The 13,297-nt window shown below is 51.7% G+C and overlaps 1 protein-coding gene across 1 annotated transcript; it reads left to right on the top strand.

Moving 5' to 3' along the window:
* The first annotated feature begins 5,552 nt into the window (after positions 1–5,552).
* Positions 5,553–9,291, top strand: LOC132334680 (olfactory receptor 14J1-like). Its single transcript, XM_059860770.1, has 2 exons — positions 5,553–5,744; positions 8,283–9,291. The coding sequence occupies exon 2, from the start codon at positions 8,306–8,308 to the stop codon at positions 9,248–9,250; it is 945 nt and encodes a 314-aa protein (XP_059716753.1). The 5' UTR covers positions 5,553–5,744; positions 8,283–8,305; the 3' UTR covers positions 9,251–9,291.
* The last annotated feature ends 4,006 nt before the right edge of the window (positions 9,292–13,297 follow it).

Raw genomic sequence — 13,297 nt, 5'->3', positions numbered from 1 at the left:
ATGTCTACAACGGCATGAAATGCACTTTCAATTCCTTTGTGGATGCTGCCAAATTGCAGGGAGTCTCTGATTGAACTCATCTGGTTAATGGTGACTGCAAAACATAATTCGGCAAGATGACTGGGTTGGGTAAATTTGTCTTGCCATCAGGTGCCAAGCAAGCCACAAGAAAGGGCAGAAAAAACTTATGCATCAGAGGAAAGGCAGTTCAATAGGGAAAAACCCAAACCCAATCAAAAAAAAAAAAAAAAAAAAAAAAAAAAAAAAAAAAACCCAAATAAAATCCAATCAAAAAACCCACAGCAACACCCACCCACAACAGCACAAAACCCCCACCAAAAAAACAAACCACAAAAAGAAAAGGTCACAAACAGAAGAAAAGCAAATCCACAGGAAACCTCCTACCAGCAGAAAATGTTTGACCACCTTGTGGCAGGAGAGGGTTCTGTATGTGTAGGTGCTGTTTTGAAAGAAAAATGTCTTTAAAAAGAAATGAATCCCCTACCCCCCTTCTCCCCCCACTTCTCTCAGTGGATTGCTGATCATGGTGTGACATGGAATGGAACATCCCTTGGGTCAGTCCAGCTCAGCTGTCCCATCCCTGTTCCCCAGGAACACTTGCCCACCCCAGGCCCATGGGTTGGGGGGTTGCAGACGCCTCATGCGGGGCGAGCACTGAGACAAGGACAGGAGAACAGAACAACATTTACTCTTGTCAAGGACAGCAGAACAGAACAGCACAGCCTTGGAGAAACTGATTAAGGATGTACCTCTGGCAAACAGAAGTGACACAAAATGCAAGCAGGATGCACGCTCAGCTCTGCAAGGCTGACAAAACAGAGGTTATGCAGAACAACAATACTGCTCTTACTCAAAAGGGGGGGTCAAAGAACAGCCACCTAAAAAGGACACTGGATGTTGCAGACAAAACCCAAAGAACCATGGAAGGATTTGTGATAAGGGATGCAACTATGTCAAAGAAACTTAAATGAAGTGGGGATAACTAATGGATACATAATCAGTGTGTGTGACAAAAACTCTGGGCATTTGAGGCTCAGTGCACCTGAATGGAGGAAGGATGGCCCAAGTGACCACCACGTTGTAATAAAGAATACCTGCTTTCAAATACTCAAAACTCTGTTCAGAAGTGTGTATCCAGCAGATTTCAGTATCAGTGGTGTCCTTGACTCCATTATGCCCCACAGTTTCACAATGGCCCCTTGGTTCCATGAGGCCCTGCTGTATAACAATGGACCCTTGGTTCCCTTGGGTTCTGTACTGTCAAAATGGCCTCCTTGGTTCTGCAGTGCCACAATGCTCTCCTTGGTTCCACAGGGCCTTGGTGTGTCACAACAGCCCCTTGGTTCCATGAACTGCCAGAGTGTCACCCTGGTCTCTTGGATCTGCAGTGTCACAATGGACAATTGGTCACAAGCAGCCCTGCTGTGTCACCATGAATATTTGGTTCCATGGGGCCCCACAGTGTCACAACAGCCCCTTGGTTCCACGAGGTTCCACAGCATCACCATGGTCTCCTTGGATCCGCAGTATCTCTATGGACCATTGGTTTCATCTGTCCCTGCTGTGTCACAGTGGTTCCTTGGTTCCACGAAGCCCCACTGCATAACAATGGAATCTTGGTCCCGTGAGGTTCTGTACTTGTCACAATGGTCTCCTTGGTGCTGGACTGTGACAATGGACCCTTGGTTCCACGAGGTTCCATGATGTCACAATGGTCTCTGGTTCCTCAAGGCCTTGCTGTGTCACAATGGAACCATGGCTCCATGAGCTGCCATGGTGTCACCATGGTCTCCTCAGATCCACATTGTCACAATGGACAATTGGCTCCATGGGCCCTGCTGTGTCCCAATAAACCCTTAGTGCCATGAGGTTCTGTGGTGTCACAATGCTCTGCCTGGTTCAACGAGGCCCTGGAGTGTCACAATGGCTGCTTGGTTCCATGAGCTTCCATAGCATCAACAATGGCCTCCTTGTTTCTGCAGTGTCATAATGGACCCTCGGTTCCATGAGGTCCCTAAATGTCACTGGTCTCCTGGGTTCCTTGTGGCCCTGCTGTGTCACCACGGCCCCTTGGTTCCATGAGTTTCTGTACTGTCAGCAATGGTTCCTTTGTTCCAATGAGGCCCTGCTGTGTCACAATGGACCCTGGGTTCCATGAAGTTCTCCAGTGTCACAATGGCCCCTTGGATCCATGATTTCCTATAGTGTCACCATGGTCTCCTTGGGTCCACACTGCCGGAATGCACCATTGTTGCAGCTGAAATAGCTGCTAATAAAGGCCAGGATAGGGAAGCAAAAAGGGGCTTGGCATGGCATCCACAGATGTTCAATTCAGCCGTGCGGTGAGATGTTCCGGGTCACAAGGCAGGGCTCCTGGGGGGAGTCCAGGTTCCTGTATCTCCAGAGGTGGGGGCTGATCAGTGCCATCGGGGCAGTACAAAGATGGGGGACAAGGGGGGAATATGGAGGGAGTGGCTGAGGGACATAGGACAAGGGGAAGGAGCCAATGGGGTCAAACAGCTTTTGAGGGAAGCTTCTTGTGTCTCCCTAACCCAGGGAATGCCTCTCAGGGTCTCCACAGCTGCAGAGTGTCAAAATGGCCCCTTGGTTCTTTTGGGCTCCTCAGGATCACAGTGGCCCCTTGGCTGCATGAGGCCCAGCTGTGTCACACCAGCCCCTTGCTTCCATGGGGCCCCACAGTGTCACAATTGTCCCCCCTTAGTTCCATGAGGCCCCTCAAGGTCACAATGGGCCTTTGGTTCCATGAGTCCCACACTGATCCATGAATCCTTAGTTCCATGGGGCCCTGCAGTGTCACAATGGTCCCTTGGTTCCCTGGTGCCACACAGTGCCACAATTGCCCTTTGGCCCAACAGGGCCTCATAGTGTCACAATGGACTCCTTGGTTCCATGGGGACACAAAGTGCCACAATGGCCCTTTGGTTTCACAGGGCCTCCAAGTGTGAAAATGGCCTCCATGGTTTCATGCAGCTATGCTGTGTCACAATGTCACCTGTGGTTCCATGATGCCCGAGAATGTCACAATGGTCTCATTGATTCTGCACTATTAGAATCTCTCCTTGGTCACTCACAGCCCCACAGTGTCTCTGTGGTGCCCTTGGTTCCATAAGGACTTGCAATGTCACAATGCTCCTTTGGTTCCACGAGTCCCCATGTGTCATAATGGTCTCCATGGTTCCACGAGGCCCCATGTGTCACAATGGCCTCCTTGGTTCCATGGTGTCAGAATGGCCCCTCTGTCCCATGGAACCCCACAGTGTCACTGGGGTCCCCTTGATTCCACAAGGCCCTGCAGTGTCACAATGGCCCCTTGGTTCCCTTGGGTTCTGAAGGTCCATGATGGTCTCCATGGTTCCATGAGGCCTTGCTGTGTCACAATGGCCTCCTTGGTTCCATGATGTCCCATAGCAGCGCAATGATCTCCTTGGTTCCACGGTGTCACAATGCCCCCTTTGTCCCATGGAGCCCCACAGTGTCACTGGGGTCCCCTTGATTCCACGAGGCCCTGCAGTGTCACAATGGCCCCTTGGTTCCAGTGGGTTCTGAAGGGCCATAATGGTCTCCATGGTTCCATCAGGCCCTGCAATCTCCCAATGGACCCTTGGTTCCAAGGGCCCGGCAGTGTCACAAGGCTGCCTTAGTTCCACCAGGCCCTGCAGGGTCCTAGTGGCCCCTTGGCTCCATGAGGCAAAGCAGAACCATGATGGCCCCTTGGTTCCATGGAGCACCACGGTGTCACCATGGTCCCATTGGTTCCACAGGGCCCCGCAGTGGAACAATGGACCTTTGGTTCCATGAGGTTCCTCAGGGTCTCAGTGGCCCCTTGACTCCATGTGGCCCTGCTGTGTCACAGTGCCAGGTGGTTCCATGAGGCCCCACAGTGTCCAAATGGTCTGCTTGGTTCTGGGAAGCCCTACAGAGCCACAACGGACCCTTGGTTCCAGGAGGCCTTGCTGTGTCACAATGGACTTTTGGTTCCAGGAGCTTTCACACTGTCACCAATGGTCTGAGCACTGCAGTGTCACCATGGATCCTTTGTTCCATGAGGTTCTATAGCATAAAACAATCCCCTTGATTCCAGAAGGTTCTGCAGTGTCCCAATGGACCGTTGGTTCCATGCAGCCCCATAGTGTGTCACAATGACCCCATGGCTCCATAAGCTTCCACACTGTCAGCAATGGTCTCCTTGGTTTCCTGAGGCCTTGCTCTGATACAATGGACTTTTGGTTCCATGGGGTTCCACAGTGTCACAGCTGACTCCTTGGTTTTGTGAGCCTCTGCTGTCACCAAATGTCCAAAATATCAGAATAAGACACCTTAAAACTAATTTGGTGTGTAAGAAAGCATCACTTATTCAGGCCTGAGGTCCGACATGGGATAACTTCTAACCTTACATGGACACGTGACTCTACCAGTGTGTTGCTTATATACAGTCACTAAATGTGAATTATAATTTACTCATTTCCATAAAACCCACCTGTTCCAGATTGCAAGGCAAGATATATTCTATTACCATCTGTATGGCAGTTGTCTGGTGTCAAGTGGGGAATTCTTCCTGTCTCTCACCCTGAGTGATCATAATCACTCCTCCCTTGGCAGGGGACATGTGCTGATAACAGGCTATTGTATGTCACTGCAAGGCTGATAAGAACTATAACATCCCATTGTGAGATGCTCTGCCCAGAGGGAGGAGCCAAGCATTGCTACCCAGGTATAATCTGGAGGTTCTGACACACTGTCCTGGTTTAGGGCAAATTTGGGAGAGAATCCCCAAAAGGGCTTCTCCAAAAAACAAACCCACACGGCCCCTCCCCACAACTGGTTCAGGAAGAATTCCTCGGAGAGAAGTGGAAAGAACCTGTTTATTTGACAAGCACTGCACCCCCAACACCCAAAATGAACAATACCGGATGACACCGCTCTTTCACTGCTCTGAAAAAGATGACAAATTCAGAAAGTCGTTCCTGGGGGTGGTCGCTGTTATCTGTCCCTCTGGCACTGGGGCAGCTGCTGCAGCCACAAGATGCAAACTCTCTCTCGGTGTTTCCCAGGTCCCAGTCCGGAGCAGGTTGGCAGGTCCAAACAGGAAGGGGAGACAGTCCAGGAAGGAATTTGGACTGTTTAGCTAAATTAACTAATGAGAAGGGGGGAAAAAGCAAGAGCAAGCAAAGCAGAGGCGAAGCAGAAGCAAGAGCAAAGGCAAAAAGCAGGGCAAAAAGCAAAAAAGCAGCAGTATGTACTGGTGCTATCTGGATGTCCCGCCGGGTGGCTAAGAGGCCCAAAACAAAACTTTCACTCTGCCAGTCTTAAAGGCACAGAACATAATATCCAGCATAAATTTCACACACACAAATGGGGGTAACAGTCACCCCAGGACATGTGCTGATAACAGGCTATTGAATGTCACTGCATGGTTGATAAGAACTATAACTTACCATTGTAAGATGCTCCGCCCAGAGGGAGGAGCCAAGCATTGCTACCCAGATATAATCTGGAGGTTCTGACACACCAGAACGGCTTCCCACTGGATTCTCCAGAGGAGCAGCAGTTGCTTCTACTTCCACAGAACTGCAGAGGAAGAATACACGCTTTTGCTACAGGACCCCCCCTGCTCCAACAGAACCACACCTGACACTTCAGGAGAACTGCAGCCACTTTTCCAATTGGACTGCTACCAACACCCTGACAGACAGGGTGTCAGGGTGGGTTCTGACTCTGTCAGTGTTGTTCTAGTGTATTGCGTTGTTTTCTTTTATTCTTTTTTTTTTTTCCTTCCCTATTAAAGAACGGTTATTTCCTGCTCCTCTATGCTTTTCCCAGAGAGCCCCTTAATTTAAAATTCATAGTAATTAGGAGGGGTGGGGAGGGTTTGCATTCTCCATTTCAGGGGAGGCTTCTGCGTTCTTTAGCAGGCACCTGTCTTTCCAAACCAAGAAACCACCCCAAGTTCCCAGATTCAGTGCTTGTTTTCTCTATCCCTGCACCCTTGAGCCAGATGTCTTCTTCTTCTCTTCCAATCATCCTTGCTGGGAAAGCAGCCCCTGCATGCCTTGTTCCTGTGCTCAAAGTTCCCAGGCAGGGTAAAAATGGAATGAACCCTTTTGGTATCAGCCCAAGGCTTTGTGTGGGCAGGCAGAGGCAGGCAGGAGGCAGAGCTGTCAGCAAAGGAAGGGGCCAGCCAGGTGGGGCAGCCGGGGGATGAGCACAGCCTGCAGGGACAGAGGCGCAGGGCAGGGACACCGTAGCACAGCCTGGGCTGCACAGGGCACAGGCATGGGCAGCAGCTGCCAGGCCCTGACAGAGCCAACTTGGGCAGCACTTTGGCCATGGCTGCTGGGCCTGGGCCTGAGCCAGGAGCAGGAGACAAGTGACCCTTGCAGGCCTGGGGCCTCATGGCCTCCTTGTCCCTGCTCAGCAGCCTGGCAGGGGCCGCACCATGCTCCTGCCCTTGGCACTGCACATCCCCACATGCCAGTGCCCATCCCGGGAAGAGCCCTGAGCAAGGAGGGAGGGACAGGATCTGCCTGGCCAGGGGCTGGGGCTCAGGCCTTGGCCCTTTGAATTCCTGAAACACATCTAGCTTTGCTCAGCCCCAGAGACACCTTGGCCTTCTACTGTCCCCAGCTGTCATCACTGCCTCCAGTGTTCTGCTCTAACTGGAACCTGGGGACACTTTCTCAGAGGGACTTATTAAACTTAACGAAACTTTGGACTTTAAATTTGAGTTGTTGAGAAGTTTTTTGAAGACTCCCTCAGGGACTGAGTCTTATGTAAACAACACCAAAAAATTAGAGAGGGTCATTGAAGTCCTTGTGCTCTGTCTGTGCTGCTGAGCTGGGCCAGGCTCCTGGCACAGAGATAGCTCGTGGGAAAACAAGAAGAGCTTCAAAAAGACATTTCTCCTGAGGAGCAGCTCCTCTCCCAGCCCAGCAGGGCTGAGGGCACTGCCTGCAAGTACCTGTCAGCAGTGAAGCAGACAGAGGCTCAAAGCAGCTGGAAGGACAATTCTGAGCTCATTCATGGAGACATCTTCACTACTTCTGACACAGTCAGTCTCTGGCTGCAGGGATCTCCTGAAGCTGACCCAGGACAGGACTGATGTGACAGTAAGGATGGCTCTGCTGCTGTTTCTGCTTTGGGGGAGGATGTGCTGCAGAGCAGGGCTGCCCTGGGCACTGTCAGAGGGACAGGGCAGGATGGCTCCTGCTGCTGCCAGGGATGGCTGCAGGGGGTGAAGCTGGGGCTGCAGCCAGGGCTGCCCAGGGCTGTCCTGCAGAGCAGGTCCTGCAGCCCTCAGGGCTCCTGGCCAGCCCAGGGCATGTGCCACCTGCCAGGGGCAGCTCTCAGCCTGCCTGGCAGCTCCCCATGGATGGTGCAGGGGAGAAGTTGGAGGTGGAAGGAGCGACCCCCATCAGGGCAGATTCTTTCTGCTGTGGAGATGGTGCTGCATGGCCAGGGATGCTCTCACCTTTCTCCTAAAGGGAAGGGAAAGGGGCTGTCAGCTTTGGCTGTGTCACTGAGACTCCTGCACTGTCACCCTGGGCATTAGCAGATGTGCCCCAGATCTCCCTCAGAAAGTGCCTCCTCAGCCTCCTCTCCCTACAGACAGCAGCAGCAGCACCTTGGCTTGCAGCATGTCTGTTTGTCTGCCCTGCCTTTAAGGCCCTGCTGCCAGGGAGATGCCCCTGGGCAGTGCCCTGTGCTGGGAGGGGTCTGCAGGGCAGAGCTGAGCCCCCAGGGCTGGGCTGGGCTCTGGCAGCACTGGCAGGAGCAAGGCTTGGATAGAGAGTGCCCAGTAGGCTCAACTCCAGGCAGCAGAGAACCAGACCAACCCTTTGTATTCCTTCCTGTCCAGCTGCACAGGGAAAGAGAGAAGGGTTTGGAGAAAATTATTTTTAAACCGTAGAGTTCAGAATGTCTGCTTTATTTTTCAAGAAATGTTTAAGTGCTGGCACCATGAAACAGAGGAATTGTAATATTCAAAGGGCTCCTGTGTTGGGACTAGCATCAACTGCATTGGGGCACAGAGAGATCTGTTTTCCCTCAGGCCTCCCCAGTGTTCAGGCTGTGAGAATTGGTAAAGATGAGGCAGGGCCTCAGCAGCACAAACTCAAAATCAAAAAGAGTCTAGCAAAATTTCACTCACAGGAAGAGAAGTGATTTTGCTGAGATTCCACATAAAATACATAGGATTGACTCAAAGAAATTGGTTGCACTTTGTCAATGTCTTCTTTCAACAGTCCACCATGCCCAGAGTGAAGAAATGTCCAACAGCAGCTCCATCAGCCACTTCCTCCTGCTGGCACTGGCAGACACGCGGCAGCTGCAGCTCCTGCACTTCTGCCTCTTGCTGGCCATCTCCCTGGCTGCCCTCCTGGGCAACGGCCTCATCATCAGCACCGTAGCCTGCGGCCACCACCTGCACACGCCCATGTTCTTCTTCCTGCTCAACCTGGCCCTCAGCGACCTGGGCTCCATCTGCACCACTGTCCCCAAAGCCATGCACAATTCCCTCTGGGACACCAGGACCATCTCCTACTCAGGATGTGCTGCACAGGTGTTTTTGTTTGCCTTTTTCATTTCAGCAGAGTTTTCCCTCCTGACCATCATGTGCTACGACCGCTACGTGTCCATCTGCAAACCCCTGCACCACGGGACCCTCCTGGGCAGCAGAGCTTGTGCCCACACGGCAGCAGCTGCCTGGGCCAGTGCCTTTCTCAATGCTCTGCTGCACACAGCCAATACATTTTCCCTGCCCCTGTGCCACGGCAATGCCCTGGGCCAGTTCTTCTGTGAAATTCCTCAGATCCTCAAGCTCTCCTGCTCCAAATCCTACCTCAGGGAACTTAAGGTTTCTGTTTTCACTGTCTGTATAGCTTTTGGTTGTTTTGTGTTCATTGTTTTCTCCTATATGCAGATCTTCAGGGCCGTGCTGAGGATCCCCTCTGAGCAGGGACGGCACAAAGCCTTTTCCACCTGCCTCCCTCACCTGGCCGTGGTCTCCCTGTTCCTCAGCACTATCATGTTTGCTCACCTGAAGCCCCCCTCCATCTCATCCCCATCCCTGGATCTGGCCCTGTCAGTTCTGTACTCGGTGGTGCCTCCAGCCCTGAACCCCCTCATCTACAGCCTGAGGAACCAGGAGCTCAAGGCTGCAGTGCGGACATTGATGACTGGATGGTTTCACAAACATCAAGCTGCTTGCTAGTTTCTGGAAGTCACTTGTAATAAAAGTCATCTTTGATAGTACTTGGGTTTGATGGTTTGTTCTTTTCATTCCTTTGTTTTAGTTTTTTAATATTGTCCACAATGAAATGCCACTGTTTCTGCCATTTCTCATTTTGTTTCTCTCCACCTTTACTGTGGCCACAGACTGAGTCAGTGAGGAGCTGTGCTCTCAGTGTCTTTAAATGAGCTAAAGGATCTCCCAGCAGAGTTTCCACTGGAGATCCCACTTTTGTTGCCTTCTATGGAGCTGCAGCAGCAATGTCTGTGTGCAGAGCTGGGGGCAGGTTAGGGGCAGCACAGCAGCTCCGCTCCTGCTGGCCACACCATTCCTGATCCAAGCCAGGTACCATTGGCCTCCTTGCCCACCTGGGCACACTGCTGGCTCATGTCCAGCCTGCTGTCCATCAGTACCCCCAGGCCCCTTTCTGCCTGGTCACTGTCCAGCCACTCTGTCCCCAGCCTGTAGCACTGCAGGGGTTGTTGTGGCCAAAGTGCAGGACTCAGCCCTTGGTCTTGTTCAACCTCACCTGCTTGGATTTGGGCCCTGGATCCAGCCTGTCCAGGTCTCTCTGCAGAGCCCTCCTACCTTCCAGCAGAAGGACACTCACACCCAGCTTGGTGTAATCTGCAGATTTGCTGATGCTGGACTCAGTCCCCTCATGCAGATCATCAATGCAGATATTGAAATCCACGCTGGCTGGCTCTGATCCCTCGGCTATCCTGTGGGTGCCCTGGGATGGCACTCAAGGTGATCTGTTCCATAACCTTGCCAGGCACCCAGGTCAGGCTGACAGGCCTGGAGCTCCCCAGCTCCTCTTTCCAGCCCTTCTTGGGGAGGGGCTCACATTGGCACCTCCAGTCCTCTGGGACCTCCCTGCTGAGCCAGGACTGATAGTAAATGATGGAGAGCAGCTTGGGGAGCTCGTCCACCAGCTCCCTCATTCCCCTGGGATGGATCCCATCTGATCCCAGAGACACCTGTGAGCATTGGAGTGCCTCAGCAGGTCACCAGCTGCTTCCTCCTGGATTACAGGGGAGCTGTTCTGCTCCCTGTGCCCATCTACCAGCTCAGGTAAGTCAAGACAACTTGACTTCCTCTTGAAAAGTGAAGCTAAGAAGGGGTTCAGTACCTCAGCCTTTTCCTTGTCTTTGAGGAACCATATCCCCCCCAATAAGGAATGGAGGTTCTCCTTTCCACTCCTTTTGCCATTAATTTATTTCTTAAATCATTTTTATTATCCTTCAAAGAAGTGGCCAGGTTAAATCCTAATTGAGCTTTCACCTCTCTAATTTTCTTTCTGCATGACCTAATAACATTCTTAAACATGTCCTGAGTTTCCTGCCCCTCTGTCCAAAGGTCATGCACCCTAATTTTTCCCCTGAGTTCCTGGAAAAACCTTCATGCCTTGCCAGACCAGTTGTTTTCCTTCCTAGGTCACTTTTGGGCACAGAGGAACAGGCTGTTGCTGCTCCTTCAAAATTTCTTTCTTGAAGGGTGTCCATCCTTCCTGGTATCCTTTGTTTTAGGTGCTGATTTCCTTTAATAAATCATTACCTGATTTGGCACTTGCCAAATCTGCAAATAGGCCAAACTCTCCTCTTAGAAGTCTATTGCAGAAGACTTGTTGATGTCCTCCCTTCACAGAATGTTTAAAGACTCAATAATTTCATGGTCACTGTGCCCCAAACAGCCTCTGACCACCACATCTCCCTCCAGCCCTTCTCTGTTTGTGACCAGCAGGAGACAGAGCTTTCCTTGGCAATGGGAATTGCAGGAAACCTCCCCCAAGTGCAGCTTGGAAGGCTCAGCCTGGAGCTGAGGAGAAAGAAAAGTCCCTCCCAGGGCAGAATGTTGGTGCTGGAGGTGTCCCAGCGTGAGGCTGGGCCATGGCCGGGCTCTGTGTGCCAGGAGCCGGCAGCGCTGGGTGCAGGGAGCCCAGGGAGGGCCCAGAAACGCTGGGTGAGAAATGCTGGGGCACAGCGAGATGGGCGAGTGCAGCCGGCCAGGGCAGAGGAGCAGCACGCCCAGGGGGCACAGCCTGCAGGACAGATGGCCAAGGGCTGGGCAGGGCTGGCAGGGCCACAGGCACCCAGGCCTTTGTGCCCTGGGCTCGGGCAGCGCCTCCGGAGGCCCCACAGGAGGAACTTTCCTGGCAGGGGCTGCACTTTGGTTCTCCCTCGGCCTCCTGGGGAGGCTGGCAGGGGCTGCAGGTGGATGGCGTTTGTCCTTGCTGCCCCTCACATCCCCCTGCCCCACAAAGAGCCCCGAGCCAGCCGTGAGGGACAGGCCCTGCTGGCCCAGGCTGGGCTCAGGGCTTGGCCTTTCTGCTTCCTGCAGCCGAGCCAGGCCTTGCTCAGCATTGCAGTTCCCTGCCCAGAGCCTTGGGCTCCCTGCACTCCTGGCCTCAAGGATCTGCTCTCAGCACTCCCTGGGGAGCCTTTTGTTGCAAATAAGAAGCTTGACTATGCCAATATTCAAGTAGCAATCAATTTATTAATTAATATGGTAAACTATGAGCAACACAGCGCTGAGTTCAGCAGGGAAAGTTTTCCCTCCAACTGTACACCTATAGTTGGGGCTTACAGGTATTTATAGGGGTACTCAAAAGCTTTCTCAGCATTTTCTATTCCAATTTTTACTCATCAGCAGCTTTTATTTTCCAGTTTTTATATCACAATTCTATACACTATTGTGATTTAGTTTTTCTCAGGATGCATCCCAAAAAGGAGTAACCCCCAGATGGTAGTAGTAGTTTCCAAAATACTGGTCCTGGTTTCCGCAAGAATAAAGACGAATCCCATCTGGTGGAGTCCAGCTCCAGGTGTAAATGCTGGGTCCTAGGAACTGATCTAACCTTTCAGACACCCCCAGCGGATCTTCAAGTAACCCTCCCCTTTTTTTTAAAAGCTCTCACATCCCCAGTGCTCAGGGGGGCTGACACATACCCAATGACTGGTCTCCCTTGATTTCCTACTAATGGTACTTCCCTTAATGGGTACAAGTGCCCCCCTTCACTTCTTTATTGCTATCCCCACTGCTTTCTGCTCGTGCCTTTTCCTGGCTCCTAGTTCTGTGTGCTGGTGGTGAATCTGGTACCGGGAGTGGAGCCATCGGAGCTTGTGGTGCAAGGGGTGCAGGATTAGGTGCAAAGGGTGCAGGATTAGGTGCAAGGGGTGCAGGATTAGGTGCAAAGGGTGCTGGACTCAGTGCAAAGGGGGCAGGATTAGGTGCAAAGGGTGCAGGATTAGGTGCAAAGAGTGCAGGATTAGGTGCAAAGGGTGCAGGATTAGGTGCAAGGGGTGGATTGGGTACTGGATGAGGCACCTCTGGCAGAGCAGCTGGCTGTGGTAGAGAAGGGGGCTGAACGTTATCTAAGGGGTCCCACTGATTCTTTTCCTTTTTGGTTTTTAATGCATACAGGGGAGTAGGCCAGGACCCATGCCATCAAGCTGCATTATCGCTTTCTTCTTGGGTAATAAGGTCCTTTTTATTTACACAGGCATTCAAGGCCTGACAGATCCACCCTTCAGATGACCCGTACATTTGGCCAATATAAATTATCAGGTCACATCATTTCCTTAATCCATTCTACCATACAATATTGTATTATATTCTCTCTGCTTTTTCCTCTCCTGGTTTCACATTTATTCCACAATTTTAACATTACCCCAAGGGGGCTGTCCTGGGGTATCTCTGGTAAAATGCTCCCTCTTTTTCCACTACCTTCAGTACCTCTATTTTCTTGCTGGTGTATACCAGCTCTTGGGTTTTTGCTTTGGCATTTACCCATTTTATCCTAACAGGTGTTCCCTCACTCGCCTCGACCACACTTGTTCAGACCTTGGTCCCTTTTTGTCAAGGATTTTTCTGATAAAAAGTCCCTTCTACCAGTACCGCTACCCGCCTCCAATTCCTAAGAAAAATAAATCCCCCTTAACAAATTTTTCTTCTCACCCTCAACCTTTTATATACAGGAAATCCTACTTCACTCGCTTTGTTCCTTCACCTGCCATTCCCCTCACAGGG

The sequence above is a fragment of the Haemorhous mexicanus genome, chromosome 16 (assembly GCF_027477595.1).
Source record: "Haemorhous mexicanus isolate bHaeMex1 chromosome 16, bHaeMex1.pri, whole genome shotgun sequence".
NCBI classification, from domain to species: domain Eukaryota; kingdom Metazoa; phylum Chordata; class Aves; order Passeriformes; family Fringillidae; genus Haemorhous; species Haemorhous mexicanus.
Note: the sequence above shows the minus strand (reverse complement) of the source record. Positions and strands in the feature narration are given on the sequence as shown.